Genomic DNA, 19,595 nt, shown 5'->3' with positions numbered 1-19,595 from the left:
ATGGCAAGGCAAAGTAAGCTGCCACCCTCACCAAAGCAAAGCATGTGGGGCAGAACTTTTATACATACTAGTAACAACAAACATTTTCCCAGACCTGCTCTACTCAGTACCAGCCTTCTGCACCAGTCCCTTTAAATTTCAGTCATTTTTTACTACCTGAATGGAAAGAATGAAAATTAGCCAGCATTTTATTAATAACAATTTACTTGAAGGCACAGAACGTGAGCCAGGTTCTCAACTGTACAGTGGTGTAGCTCAGTTTACGCTGGCTGAAAATCTGGCCCTGTGTTTAGAGTTTCCTGCATGGGGTAAGATTTTACTACACGGTTAAGGGGCCAACAGCAAAAGAGGAGGCTTTCACACCCTTAAAGAATGACACAGGAGTTTCTACCGAGTAGTCTGACATTTGGTTCTGCAATTTTACCTTCTGTATTTCTCTATTCCATCGATTAACTCCAGACTGTAGCTGGTTGAGAAAAGTTGGGTCCTCAACCTTGTCACCGAAGTCAGTAACATTTGGCTTTTCTCCATGCTCATAACATTGCTTGGCAACATTAGTAATAATTGGATGAATTGGCAAACTGATCTCTGGAATTTCAATATTCTGCTGCAAGTGCAGAAGTCCCATTTCAAGTTCTGCAATTTTCTTCTCAACTGATGGAGCCATTTTATCACCATCCCTGGGGGGAAAAAACGTTACCAAATGAAAAGCGAGACCAACAGGCATATATGAACACAAGTGCATGTAATTTTATGTAACTTGAACTACATCCTCAACAAGCAGCACCAATTTGTGACAATCTCATAAGCAATAGCCTAGCTTCAAGATCATTTTCCTATTACAATTGTTTCAAGTCCTATTTACCTCACCCCACATTCTTTTTGATCCATTTTTCTTTAGTACGGACAATTTATTATTTGCATTTAACAGAATTACCTGTCTGCTTTGCCAGACTCTCTGATATAGGACTTAAAAAAGGGAGCAACAGCATTGCTAATGAAAGAATGTAATGTTTCATAAGGAGAATCTTCACTAAGAGTAAGCACTCTCAGTTGGGAGGACACTGGTTTGTCAGCATCGATCACTGGTGTACGCTTAATGAATGCCAAACTGCGGAGCAAAGAAAAAAGTTAGTTAACCATAAGACATTTAATTCCAGAATACAGTAAATTACAGTAGCTCTAGTACAACACAAGATTAGGAGGTGTATATCAGACGTTACATGCTAACATGTTTTACCGGGATACACTTTTGAAAGTGTGAGAGCAAAACTTGTGCTTCTGCTTTAAAACTATTTCTAGTAGCTGAATGTATTAGGGTTTTATATGCATCCATTTTAGCCTGACAGAAAACTAAAAGCAATCAAGTCTATAATCATGGTAATTGAAAGCACGCCATTTTCTGGTGTAAGATTGCTTCTTAAATATTTTAGCTTCATGGAGACAAATGTGTGCTAGGGTTAGACAATGGCAAGAGACAAATATGCAAGCATAGAGGGAGAGAGAGATAGAGAGGGAGAGAGTGCGCGTGCTGTTGTGAAGCTAGGTGTTTGTAGAGCACTTTGAACATCAAAAGCACTATATAAGCTCTACATATTACTATATGTGTTAGCCTAAGGATTATAGGACTATCTTTTCCTAGTCCTAAAACATTCATATCAGATTTCAGTGAGACTGCACTCACCTGTTTGACTTTAGCCCATAATGAATGTCAGTGTTAATGCTATAGGATATGAACTCTTTTTCCTCTTCTCCTTCATCATCCACATTCTCTGCAAACAGAGTTTGATATATTAAAAACCTCTAACATACACTTAAAAGCCTTTGAACCCATCCCTCTCCACCCCATCTACCTCATACCTACTCGTGTAGGAGCGCATTCATACCAACCTCTCATCTAGGTTTGAAACTTTACACAAAATATGGTGTGCCATACAGCTCAAGTTATATTTTTAGGGGTTTGAGACACTATCTATAATAACCAGATAAGATAAAAACTGGTGGAGCCTTGTTACTTAGCTTGAGAATTGTACAATCAGTCTGATTTTTAATCAGCATTTCCAAGGCAACTAAATTAAAATCATACCTAGAATGATTTCATTTGTTGTCAGCAGAGTTGGACAGAACATACCAAAATATATTTTCATTTATACTAAACCATGACTTAGAACCCAGAAACACATGACTCCTCAAGACAGAGGTTTTTATGGATTTATTACAAGCTATTAGTTACTTCAGGACCACTACTGCTCCCCTTTTTTCTAGGCTGCCTCCTGTATGAATTGCTGTAGTGAAAGCAAATTACAAGCCAACTCCTTACATGCTGATTTCAAGAGATAGAATTGCAGAGTTTCCCCACAATACAAAGCCTGAGTTATGGCTTGTTAAAACTACACAAAGTTTAGTTATCTCAGTATACTTAAAGACCTGAAAGAAAACATGTCACAAGATTGTCAGTTTAATTCCTTTTCATAACTTGCCTTGATATTTTTCAAAGACTTCAAATTATATTAACGAAAAGAGAGGATTAAAAGTACAAAGTGTAAGAGAAAATGACTGTTTCCCTAACTTAGCTAGTGAGTCACAAGGTGATGTAAGCACTGGGCATGCTGGCACTTCTGCAGTGAAACCACTGCAATGCAGCACAAAGCTGTCTCCATCTGAGGAAGACACGCCCAAGCTAGAAAAAGAACAAGAGCATTACTCTCCTGTTCTCCCAATGCCTCCAAAAGATAAACTACCAGAGTTTTATTTCGTATTACTGTAGCACCTAAAGCCCATGGACTAATAGTAGCCCATTGTGGTAGATGCCCCTGATGTCCAGATGAAACCAACCACTTAACAGCACACAATTTATGTTTGATAAGATTAACTGGTGAATCTTTGTGATCTGAAGTCTGGCTCTTCTCCTGAGAGTTGATAGTAGTCAGCACTGGGTGCTTTACATTTTCAAGTCAGAGTAGAAAAGTCAACACTTAACATTTTAACTTTGTAACAAAGCAGGAGTGCTAGAACTCTACCCATTGCACTTAAAGGTATTCAACCTCCTTCCTACTGTATTAGCTGTGTAAAAGCTCTGACAATCCAGCCGCGTATTTACATTAGAATACGACTTCCAACAGAAGTAAATTCTCTTACCCCAGGTGATGCTGACAGGAATCATAGCTCTAGTGAGCTCATCAGTACTATATTTCCAGCACACTTTTTCAGAATGTTTTTAATCATCTTTTAAAAATTCAACATATGAGTGGTCAGGCTATTAATTTTTAGCGGCTGAAGCTGACCAAGAGTGTCCATAAAAGTCAGGTGGATCAGTTTTAAAAATATTAACAAAACCTTTTCTAGAATGTGGTATTTTAAAAATTGTTGTTTAGGCTATTAGTGTAGAACAGATTCCTTTTTGATGAAGTGTTTAAAACAAGATTTAGAATTTTAGCAAAACTTCTCTCCGCCTATAGAGGGTTCACCTTTGTCTGGTTCCTCTATACCAGGGGTGGCCAACCTGTGGCTCCGGAGCCACATGCGGCTCTTCAGAAGTTAATATGCGGCTCCTTGTATAGGCACTGACTCCGGGGCTGGAGTTACAGGCTCCAACTTGCCAATGTGCTGGGGGGTGCTCACTGCTCAACCCCTGGCTCTGCCACAGGCCCTGCCCCCACTCCACCCCTCCCTGCCCCCTCCCCTGAGGCTGCCCTGCCCTTGCTCCTCCCACTCCTCCCTCCGAGCCTCCTGCATGCCACAAAACAGCTGATCTGGAAGTGCACGGAGGGAGGGGGAGGCGCTGATCAGTGGGGCTGCCGGTGGGTGGGAGGCGCTGGAAGCGGGGGAAGCTGATGGCGGGGGGGGGTGTTGCGGGGGCTGCTGATGTATTACTATGGCTCTTTGGCAATTTACATTGATAAATTCTGGCTCCTTCTTAGGCTCAGGTTGGCCACCCCTGCTCTATACAAAGAAAGCATCTGAGGGTATGTCTACACTACAATTAAAAATCACCCAAACCCACTGTGCCTAAGTGAAGGGGCTGTTTAATTGCAGTGCAGACAGGTTTGGGCAGACTGAGCTCTGGGACCTCCCACCTCGCAGGCTGGAGCTGGAATGTCTAAATAGCCCCTTAGCCACCATCAGCTGGCACAGGCCAGGCGCAGGTGTCTACTTACAGTAGTATAGACATACCCTGAAGGAACAACAGTCCTTTGCGGACCCCAAAAGATCAAACCTATTCCTGAGACATAAAAAAAACAGGAGTACTTGTGGCACCTTAGAGACTAACCAATTTATTTGAGCATAAGCTTTCGTGAGCTACAGCTCACTTCATCGGATGCAAGTGAGCTGTAGCTCATGAAAGCTTATGCTCTAATAAATTTGTTAGTCTCTAAGGTGCCACAAGTACTCCTTTTCTTTTTACGGATACAGACTAACACGGCTGCTACTCTGATTCCTGATCCAGACACTCCAAATATTTCAGAGACATACTATCCCCACTAAAAACAGCCACATGCACAACATGACTTGTTGCAAGCCTGAAGTGGACGATCAGATGGATCAAGCTCCAATAAAAAATAAAATAAAAAAAAAGCTCCAGAGGAATAGCTTGCCATTTGACTCCTCTGCCCTTCCTTAAAGAGATTCTTCTGCTAGTGAAGAAAAACTAATCCTGCTGAAGCCTTGTTTGAGATTTGTTTTTTTAGGGGATGGAGGTGGGGGGAGCAGGGCCAAACAAGTTTGCCAGTAGCCTTCTAGTAGTTATCCAATGGCTTGGAGCAGGGGTCTAAAGTTCCTATGAAATGATGGCAAAGAAGAGGTCCCTCAGCCTGCTGTTTCTCTGTTTCTCTTGTTTCTCTTTCAGTTTGGGAACATGGCAGTCAAAGCTTCACACGCTAGTTATTACAAACCAGATCATAAATTTTATTGCAAGTAATGCAAATATTTTCCTAGGGCATCCAGGAAGAGGCTGGACTGGATAGTGTGGTGCTGGAAAGGGTAGCAAAGGGATAGGTGTGAGTAGAGAGTAGATTGAGGGCTCAAAATCAAAAGACAGCTGCTGGTTTATGTAATGACATACCAAGATAGGAAACATGAACACATTTAAGACCAGCACGCAATAGCGCATTTGAGTCAGTTATTCTGAAACAGTTGCATAAGTTTCCCTTACTGTACAACATGTGTGCTCATAGTCTCTCGTGAAAGAGGTACCATTACTCAAGTCATAGACACTTGCCAATTGTCACAAGCTATTAAAAGGAGACTACTACTAAAATTAATATTTACATGTTAAAGTCATTAGTCTGAAGTAAACTAACCTAGCACTTGGGCATGCCAGTATAACATCTGACCATGTTGCGTGCAACATGCAACACTTCGCGCTGTGGCTTTGTCAAAGCAACTGTTAAGAATCACCCCAGGCTAGTCATGGAGGCCATGGAAGTTTTCCAAAAAGATTCCCACATTGACATTAACACCAATTCAGGTATACTGGTGTTCACTCCCTTACTTGGGCAGCCCACCATACTGTTTTAAGCACTATGTTGTTTGGATTTGGAGGTCTTCACCATGGTGCTTAAAAAGGTCTGGCCAGTTAATACTGTCTACACTTAGCATGAAGTAGAGCTTCTAGAATTGCTTCAGCTGAACATTAGCAACAGTGGGAAATGAAGAGAGCATTTCCCTAATGCAGGCAAAGCTGGGATCCAATAATTACATAAAGCAAGAATGTCATAAGTATTCTTTTGGAACAGTTTACAGTTATACAACTGCTGGAATCATTTGCTCTTTTTACTGTGTTAAATAAAACCCAGGATGTTAAAATGAGCTATTTTGCCCATTCAAGATTTCGTGGTGCTCAATTTAACATCCAATTAACTTACTACTGCTAGAAGTATCATGAAATGGCAATTTGTTTTACCAGTGTTTGCAGAATCAGCCTCTTGGCATTTGGCCCAAGGCACATTTGTTGGGTGAAGTTTAGGTAGAGTAATGTCCTCAAAAAGATTTATCCTGTCAGGAGTGAGGAAATGTATCCATCACAGAAAGGAATGAGTAATACCAAAATGTTCACAAATTGCTCTCAGAGCACTTTCTCTTAGACGTAACATGATGTGTACAGTAAAAATAGTCTGTGCCTGCAATATTTGAACATGCTGGGGTAGACTGGGGACCAAGTGCACCAGGGGTACATCTACACTGCAATAAAATAACTCACTGAGCAGCTGTGGCTGGTGCCCATCAGCTGATTTAGACTTGTGGGGCTTGGGCTGAGGCGGCTAAAAATTGCAGTGTAGACATTAGAGCACAGGCCTTGTGCAGGGCGTGGGTCCCAGAGTCCTGTCTCCTGCCTGAGATGAACATTTAAACTGCTATTTTTAGTCCAGCAGCCCAAGCCAAATGACTTGGGCTCTGAGACTGTACCACAGATTGCATTACAGTGTAGACATACTAGGTGTCTCATAAATGGGGCAACTCGAGTTAGAGCACAATTGGCTTATTTTTTGTGTGTGAGTTTAAGGACTTTGACTTCCCACTCTCACCCCACTTCTCCACCCAACCTATTGCAAAAAAGCTTTGATCGGGGTTAGACATACCAGACCACCTAACTAACTGTCAAGGATTTGATATCTGTTATTACATCCCCATATGTCAAGGTTCCTTCCCCACTCTGAACTCTAGGGTACAGATGTGGGTACCTGCATGAAAAAACCCCTAAGCTTATTTTTACCAGCTTAGGTTAAAACTTCCCCAAGGTACAAACTATTTTACCTTTTGTCCTTGGACTTTATTGCTGTCACCACCAAGCGTCGAACAAACAGGGAAAGAGCCCACTTGGAAACGTCTTTTCTCCCAAAATCCCCCCAAGCCCTACACCCCCTTTCCTGGGGAAGGCTTGATAAAAATCCTCACCAATTTGCGTAGGTGAACACAGACCCAAACCCTTGGATCTTAAGAACAATGAAAAAGCAATCAGGTTCTTAAAAGAAGAATTTTAATTAAAGAAAAAGTAAAAGAATCACCTCTGTAAAATCAGGATGGTAAATACCTTACAGGGTAATCAGATTCAAAACATAGAGAATCCCTCTAGGCTAAACCTTAAGTTACAAAAAGACACAGAAACAGGAATATACATTCCATTCAGCACAGCTTATTTTATCAGCCATTTAAACAAAACAGAATCTAACGCATATCTAGCTAGATTGCTTACTGACTTTTTACAGGAGTTCTGACCTGCATTCCTGCTCTGGTCCCAGCAAAAAAACCCACACAGATCGAGAGAACCCTTTGTCCCCCCCAGCTTTGAAAGTATCTTGTCTCCTCATTGGTCATTTTGGTCAGGTGCCAGCGAGGTTATCTTAGCTTCTTAACCCTTTACAGGTGAAAGGGTTTTTCCTCTGGCCAGTAGGGATTTAAAGGTGTTTACCCTTCCTTTTATATTTATGACACCATATCTGAAACGAATGTAGTTTTTATTCCTCCCTATGAGCAACTCACCCATAAAAAAGTTACTAGATACTATACAAGGGGGGAAGGGGGAAACAATGTAAATACCTTACATAGAAAAAAGAAAAGGAGTACTAGTGGCACCTTAGAGACTAACCAATTTATTTGAGCATAAGTTTTCATGAGCTACAGCTCACTTCATCGGATGCTGTAGCTCACGAAAGCTCATGCTCAAATAAATTGGTTAGTCTCTAAGGTGCCACAAGTCCTCCTTTTCTTTTTGCGAATACAGACTAACATGGCTGCTACTCTGAAACATTACAGAGAAAAGTACACAAGCCAGGTTTTGAAACATTTATTCCATTTTAACTGAATGTCACTGGTGTTAATGTAGCTCAGTTGCTAGAACATAACATCACACATCCAAGTCCTTCAACAGCACTGGCTCATACCCACTGTTTATACTGCACTGCAGTACTTTGTAACACTGTGGCAGGTGCAGTCCTTCAGATGAAATCATTGGGAGATTCCTTCTGCCTGCATCTGTGAACTAGCCACGTAGAAACTAATGATCCTTGGGAACATTTCAACAATTCTCTAACCGATTCCCCCCGTGGGGTGGAACTGGCTCCCCCTGTAACCTCCTGTACTGGAATAGAGCGAAGAAGAGATGCTGTGACCCACAAATAACACCCCTGTCCATTCCCACAGGAAGGGAATGTACCATAGCCTTGGTCCTGAAAGCTAACTCAAAACCTATACAGAGGCGCTACTAATGTGTCTTTGCGGTGGGAAGAAAAAATAGCCAGAAACTGGTACTTCAGTTTTAAATTACCGAGATCAAGAAAATAACATTGATCTTTGAAAAAAGACGTGTGGACACTGCCTTATATGAACTTTGGCTGAAATCAAAGTTGAGGCGATAAAACATTCCCTTGAGCTCTGCATTTATTGTTTTGTCAAGTTTCTTTCTTGGCTTTGCAGCACTGGAGTGCTTGGAAGCCTTGAACTTGGACCTCCTTCACAACAGCATCTGACTTTATTGCTGTGTTGTGCCACGTATCACTCCAAAGCTCTTTATAAACTAAGATGTAGATGCTGGCTCAAAGGTCTTATGTAGGTAAATACAACAGCCGTTGTGCCTTCACATAGACTTCCCTGTTGGTACCTGACTTGAAAAGATAAGGGCATGATGTTAGGATTTTTCTTTGGTCAAGTTAGGGAATTGTTGATGGGGCTGTCTCCCCTCTTCCTGTTGCAATAGGGCATTACAGGGTACACTACACCGTGCATGTGGGGTCAGCATCTCTCCTGGGGGCAGGGTGAGGATACAGGGGGATCACAGACCCACCCCCACTGCGTGTATGTGTATATGGAGGGAGTGACAGGCCCACCCCTCACTTTGTGTGTGTGTATATGGGGGGAGGTCACAGGCCCAACAAGCCCTGTCACAGGGAGCAGGGGAACAAAGGTCACCATGGCGCACAAAGCAGCAACTGCCGCCAGCTTGGCAGCTACCATCTGCAGCAAAGGGAGGCTCCGCCCAACCCAACCCCCTCCTCCCAGTACCGGGTTTACCATGGCGCCACCAAACAGCTGTTTGCCAGCACACCCAGAGGGAGGGGGAGGAGCCAGAGAAGAGGCAGGGACGGGGCCTTGGAGAAGGGGGGGAAATCGGGGCAGGGTAGAGCCCCTGCACTCCCCCTACAAATACCCCCTCCAGCCCCCTGCCATGAGCTACTCAGGCAGGGGGCTGGAAGCACCCCCATGACCCCAGCTTAAACCCCCAGCTCTCTGCCTTGACCCCTTCTCCCCCCTTACACACCCCCATGGCCCCAGCCCTGACTCCTGCACCCCCCACACATACCCAGCCCCCCCACACCCCATGCCCTGACTCCTGCACCCCCCACATCCCCACCCCAAGCACCAAATGGGAGCTCCTGCACCCCCCCCCCCACATTCCCACCTGCACCCCTTGCACCAAACAGGAGCTGCCCCAGGTAAGTGCTCCACACCCCAATCCCCTGCCCCAACCCTGAGCCCCTCCTGCATCCTAACTCCTGGCCAGACCCTGCACCCCAACCCCCAGCCCACTCCTGCACCCTAACTTCCTCCCAGACCCTACACCTCCAGCCCTCACTCCTGCACCCCCTCACACACCTCCAGCCCCGTGCCCTCCCTGACTCCTGCAACCCCTCACACACACCCAGCCCTGACTCCTGCACCCCCTCTCACACACCCAGCTCCCTGCCCTCCCTGACTCCTGCACCTTCCCCCTCACATTCCCACCTGCAGCCCTCGCACCAAATGAGAGCTGCCCCAGGTAAGCGCTCCACACTCCAATCCTGAGCTCCCTTCCTCACCCTAACTCCTGGCCAGACCCTGCACCCCAACCCCCAGCCTGCTCCTGCACCCTAACTCCCTTCCAGACCCTGCACCCCCAGCCCTGAGCCCCCTCCCGCACCCTAAGTCCTGGCCAGAGTCCGCACCCCAATGTTTTTTTACATTTTTTTTATAAAGCGCTCTTATCCCAAGCGCTTTACAATCGTTAGCTAACGGTACAAACAATATTTGGAAAGATCATTAAGTGGTCCACCGAGACCCCCAGTGATTTTCAAGTGGTCTGTGGAAAAATAAGTTAGACTACAAGAACAATCAAGGTACCTCACTTTATTTTCATTTACTTACAAGAGAAGGATGAAGAAAAAAAGAATGAAAAATGGGGGCGGGGGAGATCAGAGAGAATGTTCTTTTTCTTGGCTGGGTCCCAAGGAGGGGCCCCAAAAATGAAGCTGAGCACAGGGCCCCACTAACACTAAATCCGCCTCTGGGGCTGACCCCTCCCCCACAGCTCCCCATGCCGCAGCCAGGGGCTGACCCCCCCTCCTCGAGTTCTGCATGCCGCTGCCAGGATAGGGGCTGACCCCTCCTTCGCCCCAGCTCCCCGCACCACTGCCAGGAGCTGACACCCTCCCCACACCACCACCAGGGGCTAGGGCTGGCCCCCTAACCCCGCCAAGCTCCATTCTGGCTGGGGCTGGGGCTGACCCCCAAAACCCTGATGCCTGACACCTTGCGTCGCCACCCCCCAAACACACATTCCTCCACGCCCAGCTAGGGGGGCGCACCAGACTTTTTTGGCAAATGGGGCATTTGTTCATTTGCTCTTGCCAGCTGATCAGTTGGCAAGAGCAAATGGGATAAATGTCTGTTTTTGGTCAAAAAAAAGTTGGGATGGCCAGGACAGAGCTTAAAAAGGAAACTGTCCTGGCCAAACGGGGATGTATGGTGACCCTATCTCCAGGCAAGTGGGTCCTGAGGGAGTCCGGCAAGGGCGGGGGCAGACCCTGGCCTGGCTAATCACGCCACTCCCAAGAGGCCGGAGTGATTCCCCACCCTGGCACTGGACCGGCCCCGGCTGCGCTGCCAGCTCAGCCTGCAGACGCAGTCACCTTCCAGCAGGTCCGTGAGTGGCTAGGGGGCAGGGTGTGAGGGAGTGGGTCTCTGGAGGTGTGTGTGTGGGGGGCTGCTGGTCAGTGGGGGGAATCTCTTGGGGGGCAGTGGGGGAGGTCTGTGCATTGGGACGCTGGGCAGTAGGGGGGGTCTGAGTGGGGTGCTGTGTAGTTGTGGTGGTGCGCTGTGGGGAAGTGCATTGGGCAGTAGTGGTGCAGCTGTGTGGGGTGGTGCAGGGCAGGGGTGGTGGTGTGCAGGCCGCTGTGCTTTTGTGGTGGAGGGTCTGTGGGCGGGCGGGGGCTGCTGGGCATAGCAGTTCCGGGGGATACTAGACATAGGGAATCGGAGGCTGTGTGGCATGGCATAGGCCCACCCCTGAGGGGAAGGGGCATGCTGGCAACACAGGGCTGGGCGGGCCAGTGTGCATCTGGCAACTGCTGGTTTGTATCCAGTGCTCTTGCACTGGGCTGGCTGGAGCGGGGCTGGCCCCACCATGCTTTGCCCCATTGTCCCTTGCTCTGGGGACCAACTTCCCCAAGCCATGCTCCTTTGCCCCTATGGGGGCCCACAGATATGTTTGGCACCAGGCCCACAAAAGGTTAATCCAGCCCTGCCACCTCCCCTCTGCCCGGCAGTTGCCCCGCCCGGCTCTCCCCATTGCAGCGGCTCGGCGCCCGGCCCGGCTCTCACCCTTGAGCGTGGAGCGCTCCACCAGCACGGTGTGCACCTGCGGGTCGGAGAGGAACTTGCGCATCTGCTCCAGGGCGCCCTTCTCCTCCATCGCCGCCTCTAGCGCGGCCGGGGCCTCGCCGCCGTCCTCCAGCAGCAGCGGCACCAGCTTGCGCAGGTGCTTCTGCAGCACCGAGACGTCGGCCACATTCTGCACCGCCGAGCCCGGCATGTCCAGGCCGCCCTCCTTGCTGCCCCCGCCGGGGCCCCCGCTGGCCCCGTCCGACATACTGAGACAGCCAGACACAACTCAGAGCCTGCTTCGGCTGGTGAGCCGCCGCCTAGTACTACTGAGCCAGACGCACCCACCACCCCGCCCTGTAATCATCTCCCGCCCCACCCCCTGCCATGGGGAGGCCTGGGAAGTGTAGTCAGCACAGCCTGGATGCTCAAGATAGAGCCAGAGAGAATGACTACAAATCCCAGCATGCAAATTTGAATGGGGGGGTGACTCTGCGACCCAGAACATCCTGGGAGCTGTCATTCACTGAGGTCACAAACCTGACGAGAAAGGTGACCGACAAAGGCGTCAAATCCCGCTTTGCCTTCGGCAGGCAGATCCGCGATGGCTCCCAGAATGAACCTTTCAAAGTACAAACAGGAGTCAAACAGGGCTGTATCATCGCTCCAACCATGTCTGCAGTTTTTATTGCCGTCATTCTTTACCTAATTGCTGGGAAGTTTACAGCTGCCATTGAAATCATTTACAGAACGGATGGAAAGCTGTTCAGGGTTAGCAGGCTGAAAGCCAAGAATAAGATCTCAACAACATCTCTTGTGGAACTTCAGTATGCCGATGACAACGCAATCTTTGCTCACTCTGAGAAAGACCTTCAAACTTTTTTGAATTTATCTGCCGATGCTTATGCAAGTCTTGGTTTCACTCTTAATATCAAGAAGACTAAACTGCTCTATCAGCCCTCTCCAAATGAGGTATTACATGCCCCATATATCAAAATCAATGGAGTGGCAGTGGAGAATGTCGATCATTTCCTCTACCTTGGAAGTCATCTTTCATCCAAGGTAGATATTGATGCAGAAACTCAACTTCACCTGAGCTGTGCCAATGTAGCTTTCTCTCGTTTATGGCACAGGGTTTTTGAAGATCACGACATTCAAACAGACACCAAGCTTCTTGTTTATCAAGCCGTTATTCTCCCAACACTCTTGTATGGGTCCGAAACTTGGACAACCTACAGACACCACTTGAAAGTCCTTGAGAAGCACCCTCAAAGCTGCCTTCGGAAGATTCTGAAGATCAAATGGGAGGACAGGTGCACCAGTATTAGTGTTCCGGAAGAAGCAAAGACCACCAGTATCGAGGCAATGATCATCCGTCAGCAATTCCGCTGGACTAGTTACGTTGTCCGGATGCCAGACCAGCGCCTCCCAAAACAGGTCCTGTTCTCTCAGCTGAAAGAATGGTACCATAACGTGGGTGGACAATGGAAACATTATAAGGACTTCCTGAAGGACAACTTTAAAAAGTGTAATATTGACATTGACTCTTGGGAGACACTTGCCCAGGATCGCTTAAAATGGAGTGAAGTCCTATGTGATGGTCCCCTGCATTTTGAACTTGCTCGCCGACAAGCTGAAGAGGACAAGAGGCGCAGGAGGAAGGAGAGACTGGCTTCCAGTCATGGTCAACATCCTCCTGCTGAGCCTGAAAACACCTGCCCTCATTGTAATAGAACTTGTGGTTCAAGGATTGGCCTTATTAGCCACCTGAGGACCCATGACTCCCATGGAAGATGATCATACTCGATAACAAGAGATCACCCATCACTAACCTGTCTGACTCCTCCATGCTTGAGCTGGTCTGGGCTTGTGTATGTTACATCTGTTTCTAATGAATTCAGACAATTGTGGTGCATTACTTTGTCTTATTGTGCCTCATTGTGCACTTACTGTACTTTTACTGCAATATAGACCCATTTTACAATTTTTTAAAAAGTGCCATGCTGATGAATGGCAGATGTATAAATATTCCTAATACCTGATGAGCACAAGAAATAATGGTATTCAGCACTACACTGGGGGACTGAGAGGAGCAAGCCAGTGCCAGCCCCACTATGTGAACCAGTAGACAAGTCTTTTTTAGCTCCAGTCCATCTGTGAGGGGCCCTACGATGGAGCATACACACATGCTGTCTGTAGGCTGATGGGGAAACAGTTAACCTTCTTAGCAGAAGGACCACAGTTGCACCTGGTCAGTGCAGGGTAGCAGCTGTGAAAAGTTAATTTTCCAGCATACACAGAATACATGACCTGGCCTGAGAGGAAAGGGAGAAAGGAGCTTTAGAAGTTGCTGCTGGTGTCATTGAAGTAGTCTGGATTTTATGTGGGGGACTGTGGCTAAAGAAAGTCTAGTAATGCTTAGGCCTAACTTGGGGACAGGAACATGTTCTGTTTTCTTTAAAATAAAGTACATCTCCCAGCTCTTTGAATTCTCTCCAGCTAGATGAATTCTTCCTTGACCACTTCTTCTTGGCCTGCCATAGTCCCCAAACCTGGTTACCCCCAACCAATGGTTGATGAGCTGTGTAAGGAGTACTAAAGTTTTAACATCATGCTGCACTTTAAGAATTCTTCTCCTTTTTTTTTTCTTTTTTCTTTTTTTTTGGTGTGGGTGGAGTGGAAACAAGCTGTTTTTGAGCCCCCTGCCTCCCAAACAGATAGACTCCTGCCCAAACCTGTAGGTGCCTAAAGTTTCTTGAGTAAAAATTCCCCAGATACCCGTGTTTTTGCCTCTGATGCCTCCTGCTAGGTGACTAGATGCCAGGCTCCCACCTAAGCTCCTGAGTGATCCATGAACCAGGGGAAGATGGCGTAGGTGCTCACTCCATGGGTGCTCCGGGGCTGCAGCAACCATGGGGGGGAAAGGGTGGGTGCTGAGCACCACCTGGCAGCCCCCATCAGTTCCTCCCTCCCCCCAGCACCTCCCCGTCCTTCCCAGTGCCTCCCACCCACCACAATCAGCTGTTTCGCAGCATGCAGGGGGTGCTGGCGGGGAGGGGGAATAGTGAGGGCACGGCGCTCAGTGAGGGGGTGGGAAGAAGTGGGGCGAGAAGAGGCATAGCGGGGCTGTGAAGAGGCAGGGTGGGGTGGGAGCCGTGGGGGAAGGGGTCGAGCACCCCCCCCCCCAGCACATAGGAATGTCAGTGCTTGTGGAAGATGGGCATTCATGTGTGGAGCCTGATCTGATAGGTGTGCTCAGAGCCCATCCAAAATCTAGCGTGGAGGTGCTACCCTTCACTTTATAAGGTGTAGCCCAGTGGTTAGAGCCCTCCTCTGGGATATGGGAGACCCAGGTCCAATTTCCCCCTCTCTGCCAAAAGGGCAGAAAGGATTTGAATAAAGGGCTCCCCCCTCACAGGAGAGGGCTTTAAGCACCAAGCTATGGGATAGGCCAGTGTGGGGCTCCCTCAGCCTCTCCTGTTGCATCTTCTGTTGATAAATCCTTAAATGGTCGTTGGGCCAAGGAGCAGGAAGGACTCAGTATCCCAACGGTTAGGGCACCCACCTGGGCAGTGGGAGTTCCTGGGACCAGTCCCCATGCTCTGCCACTCTTATTACTTATCCACAATGGCTCCAGGCAGTAGGTGCCCATTTATGGATCACTAGCAGAGTTAGGTGCCTTCCTAGAGCCTGGACTTATGCAACTCTCTCTCAGAAAGAGTTGGGGAAACCCCTTTTGTTGGTATTTCTCATTGGCTGGTTTAGGTGGCTCCCCAACGAGCTTGCTGGCTTTTGTGGTTTGCATTCCTAGGGCGCCCGTCTCTCCCCATTCATTGTGTAGGAAGCCGAGGCCCCTAACTTGGCTTTGTGGATCACAGTGTTGTTCCTGTGATTTTCTAGACACCTGAAAGTTGGGTGCCATGATGTTCAGCACTGCAATGCCTAAGTCCCTTTGTGGATTCCATCCAGAGTGAGACACAAAGTGAAGAAACTACTCTAAGGCAAGTTTCCTATCTAGTGAGAACGAACAAGAATCTGAAATATATTTGAAGAGACTTGTGCCCTGATCCTGCAGTGAGGTTCCAGGGGGGTAAACAGGTCTTCTTTGCTGAACTTTTTGCAAAATGTGGGTCATGTAAATGTTGTAGAAAACAGTGGCAGGAAAAACAATCTATTTTCCTAACACTAATGAGAAAGGTGTGCAGTACTTAGGCAATCAGCTGGGACAGATTTCAAGGACTTAATAAACGTGCTTAGAAAGCATTATGTGCCAAACCCAATCTTTCTATCTGTGCAGATTTCCTGCAAAACTGAGCTTATATTAAAAACATTTAAAGGGAAGAAGTGTGATGCATGTAAATATGAAACTACGATGCATTTTATTTTCTGTGTACTTCATCTGTGTATTACAGGGGTCTTCTGTCTTCAACAGCCATTTTCAAAAGCATGGTCTCCAGCCTTTACCAGTGACGCACCCACTTTGTGGTTTCATAGAAAGACTTCATTTTTTTCCCCTTTTCATTGCTTCAGCTAACTCTGTCTTAAAAGCAATTTAGGTTGAGGTACAGTTTTGCTCTTTGTATTTGGAAACTGGTGGAGAGGTAGAGGAAAGCTGTGATACACAGGAGGGATGGTAAAGGAGGTGGCTCTCTCTTTCAGGATCAAATCACTGCTTGTTTCTGGAATAATTCTCATGAGAATTTGTTTATGGAATTTAAGGGTGGTGGGGAAAAGTAGCTGCAAGCATTAGGGAGAGGAGGGGCAGGGCAGAAGGGGGTGGAGGAGTCATGCCTATAAAGCAGGAGTAGGTTGAGGCTGCTAGGAGCAGAATGGCTTCAGTGGAGAAAAGGCAAAGGAGAAGGAAGAAGTGCTGGGGTGGACAACCCAGAGCAAGTATGGATGGGGTTAGGATGATCCTGGAAAATGGAGTTATAGTGGGGATAGAAGCAGAACAGTGCAGCTTCCCCTAACACCTAGGGTGACCAGATGTCCTGATTTTATAGGGACAGTCCCTATTTTTGGGTCTTTTTCTTATGTAGGCTCCTATTACCCCCCCAGCCCCTGTCCTGATTTTTCACATTTGCTGTCTGGTCACCCTACTAACACCTCCCTTTCCCTAAAGCAGTGGTTCCCAAACTGGGGTTCATGAACTGCCTGGGGTTTCGTGAAATGTTACAGGGGGTTCTTGGGGAAAAATTCCCTAATGGCGGACAGAGCTGTCCCTAGGGACCCTGGGCAGCATGGGGTCAGCAATCTGGAGCCCCTGGACTTCCAAGAGCAGCAGATCAAAGCAAGCATATCTATCACACTGAGGAGATTTAAACTTCAAGATTCCTTATAAGAAATGGAAAGGGAGGTGGATATTTTTTGCTGTTTTTAAAATTAAATAGGCAGCTAGTGTTTTTAAAATTATTATGAAGAACAAGTTTAAGTTTTGTTGTAATGTGTGTAACCCTTCTGCCTGTCAGAGTTGGCAGCAACAAGGGCCGGGTTCAGTATCTAGGGGTTCCATTCCAACAACACAATGCAAAACCGGCTCGAGCCCCCACCCAGTGACCTGGGACAAATATATACCACCCCCGGTGGACGTCTCCAAGAGGCAATACTTCCCCTCTTGCAAGCACATAGTCTGAGTGTAGCAAAAAGCCTTTTAATAACAGAGAGAAACAATGTGGCATTATGTTGGGGAAACACCACCAATAGGATTCATAACACAACCCATGAGCAAAAAACCCACCCCAGGCAAATTGGGACGTGTCCTTTCCCTTTGGTTCTTGATTCCAGCAACCCAAAATCACCCAAAGTCCCAAAAGTCCAACTACCCAAAAGTCTCTGTCCCTGGTCAGGGCAGCCCCAGAGTTTGAAAGTTTATCTGCAGAGTTTTACCTCCCAACCTGGGTGGAGATTGGGAGGGGGGAGTTTAAGGAGCACCTTATGTGGTCCAAAGCTGATGGCCCCACCTCTCCATGGGGCTCCGCTCTGCCAGCCGCCCCATGAGCTGCTCTAGGCATCCGACAAACTGCTCTGCTCCACCAGCTGCTCTGCTCGCCGTCCCACAAACTGCAAGGCTCTGCCAGCCGTCCCGCAAACTGCTCTGCTCCACATGCCACTCTGCTCACCGTCCCGCAAACTGCTCCATCCTATATCTTCAGGCTCCCCCACTACTTAACACAACACTCAGTGATTTCAGCTCTTAGTAAGTTTAGCTCTTTTGTGATTTCAGCTTGTAGTAGGGGAGCCTCAATGCTGGTGCACTATTGGCCTAACGTGAATTCAGCTCAGCAGCCTGTAACTAGTCTCCTAATAGCATCAAAATTAGCTCTGCTATTCCACAGTGGAGAGAGAAGGAAGTGCAATTAGCATGTAGGACCCATGCCATCAAATATTAATACCTGTCCCCAACCTCTCTCAATTCACAGAGTTTTGGAACCCATGTCCCTTGCCTAGCGAGTGCTACTTCATTGATGGCGAGTCTCTCCATCATAACAAAAGGCCAAGTACAGTTCCACTGTCCTTGATTCCCATAATCAGGGTAATAACAATTTATTCTTTCTGCCCCAATAACAGAGATACTGGGGATCCCACAGCAGCCAAAGTGACCATTTTGGCAGCTACGGGCTCATGCTAGGCGGGGTGGGTGTGCCTATGCAAATGAGATTGGCCCCTGAAGTTCTTTTCCACAACTTGCCACACCTCACCACCAGATGTCAGGGTGGAGCTCATCCTGACTCTGCTTACATCCTCCCCCCAAATCATACTCCCTTTATACCAACTCATTGGTTTCCTCCAAAGGGCCTCAGGAAGCCCACTTTAGCTTCCACAAGCCTGTGTGCTAAATGTATTGACTCCTCACTAGTCACCCCAGGTGCATCATAAGTTAACCGTTTTACTGGTCTTATCACCCTGTCTCGTCTATTGAGAATCTCTGTTGCCATGGTAGGGGGAACATCCTCTTGAGTGACGGATGGAGAGGTTTCCTTTGAGGGTCCCTCGGCTACTGGCATAGGCCCCTGCACTTCTAGTTCTAACACTGGAGGGTCCAAGGTGCCCAGGACATCCTCTACCTGTGTGTCTCCACTGTACAATAACCTGTCTGTGTCATCACACAGGGGTCCCATCAGTGGCACAGGGGTGTCAGAAATGGGCCTAAATAATTGCGCCATGGGGTTGAGGGTGGAAGAGGGGGAACTCTCGTTTGGTTCAGCTGATCGAGACTGAAATCTTGTCTCCATTCCAGGATACACCAGGGTTGTGTCTTCTTCCTCTGACTCGCTCTCGGATGTGCTGCATAGGGGTAGGTTAGCTGCAGGGGGCCGGCTGTCCATGTTGGATGATGGCTTTGGTCTAGCACCTTTATCCTGCCTGGTTGCCCTGTCGTAGCCCAGCTCATAAGGGGTACTTACTAATTCCCCCACAGGGAGCAAAAGGTTTCTATGCACTGTCTTTATTTGCCCTGGACCCTCTTAAGATCTGATTTTGTAGACCGGCAGGTCTCCTAGCTTTTCCATCACCAAGTAAGGTATTGCCTTCCGTCTATCAGCTATCTTGTGTTTGCCAGCTATACCCAAATTTCACAGCAGGACTCTGTTCCCCGGCTGGAGCTCCTGCGAACGCACTCTAGCATCATATCGATGTTTGTTGCGGTCTACGTTCTTCCGAGCCGCAGCAGTAGCTAAATGATAAGCATCCTTAGTCGAGATACATATTGCTGATGAGTTTCATAGCTATCTCCATCCTCTGATACACCAAAGCACAAGTCTATGGGTAATCTTGGTTCTCGCCCAAACATCAAGAGATATGGGGTGACTCCCGTAGCATCGTTCTTTGTGGCATTGTAGGCATGCACCAGAAATGCGACATGCTGGCTCCAGGTTGCCTTCTGCTCTGGTCACAAAGTTCCCAACATATCTAATAGGGTTTGGTTGAACCTCTCTGGCTGAGGATCACCTTGCGGGTGATAAGGCGTAGTCCTAGACTTTTTAATTCCTGCTATCTTCAGCACCTCCTTCAGAAGGTGACTCTCA

At 47.5% G+C, this 19,595-nt stretch overlaps 1 protein-coding gene across 1 annotated transcript in view; it reads right to left on the bottom strand.

The window, feature by feature from the left end:
* Window positions 1-11,839, bottom strand: part of LOC311522429 (cytoplasmic dynein 1 heavy chain 1-like) — a gene marked incomplete at its 5' end in the record, with an annotated part of 101,267 nt that extends 89,428 nt beyond the window's left edge. The window contains 4 exons of the mRNA XM_084631753.1: window positions 425-680; window positions 938-1,111; window positions 1,685-1,772; window positions 11,572-11,839. Coding sequence (XP_084487879.1) covers window positions 425-680; window positions 938-1,111; window positions 1,685-1,772; window positions 11,572-11,839 — 786 coding nt within the window. The remainder of the gene's footprint in view (window positions 1-424; window positions 681-937; window positions 1,112-1,684; window positions 1,773-11,571) is intronic.
* Between the last annotated feature and the right edge of the window lie 7,756 nt (window positions 11,840-19,595).

Source organism: Lepidochelys olivacea (genome assembly GCF_965140295.1).
Source record: "Lepidochelys olivacea isolate rLepOli2 genome assembly, chromosome: 6".
NCBI classification, from domain to species: Eukaryota; Metazoa; Chordata; order Testudines; family Cheloniidae; genus Lepidochelys; species Lepidochelys olivacea.
This window is presented reverse-complemented; position numbering and strand designations above follow the sequence as displayed.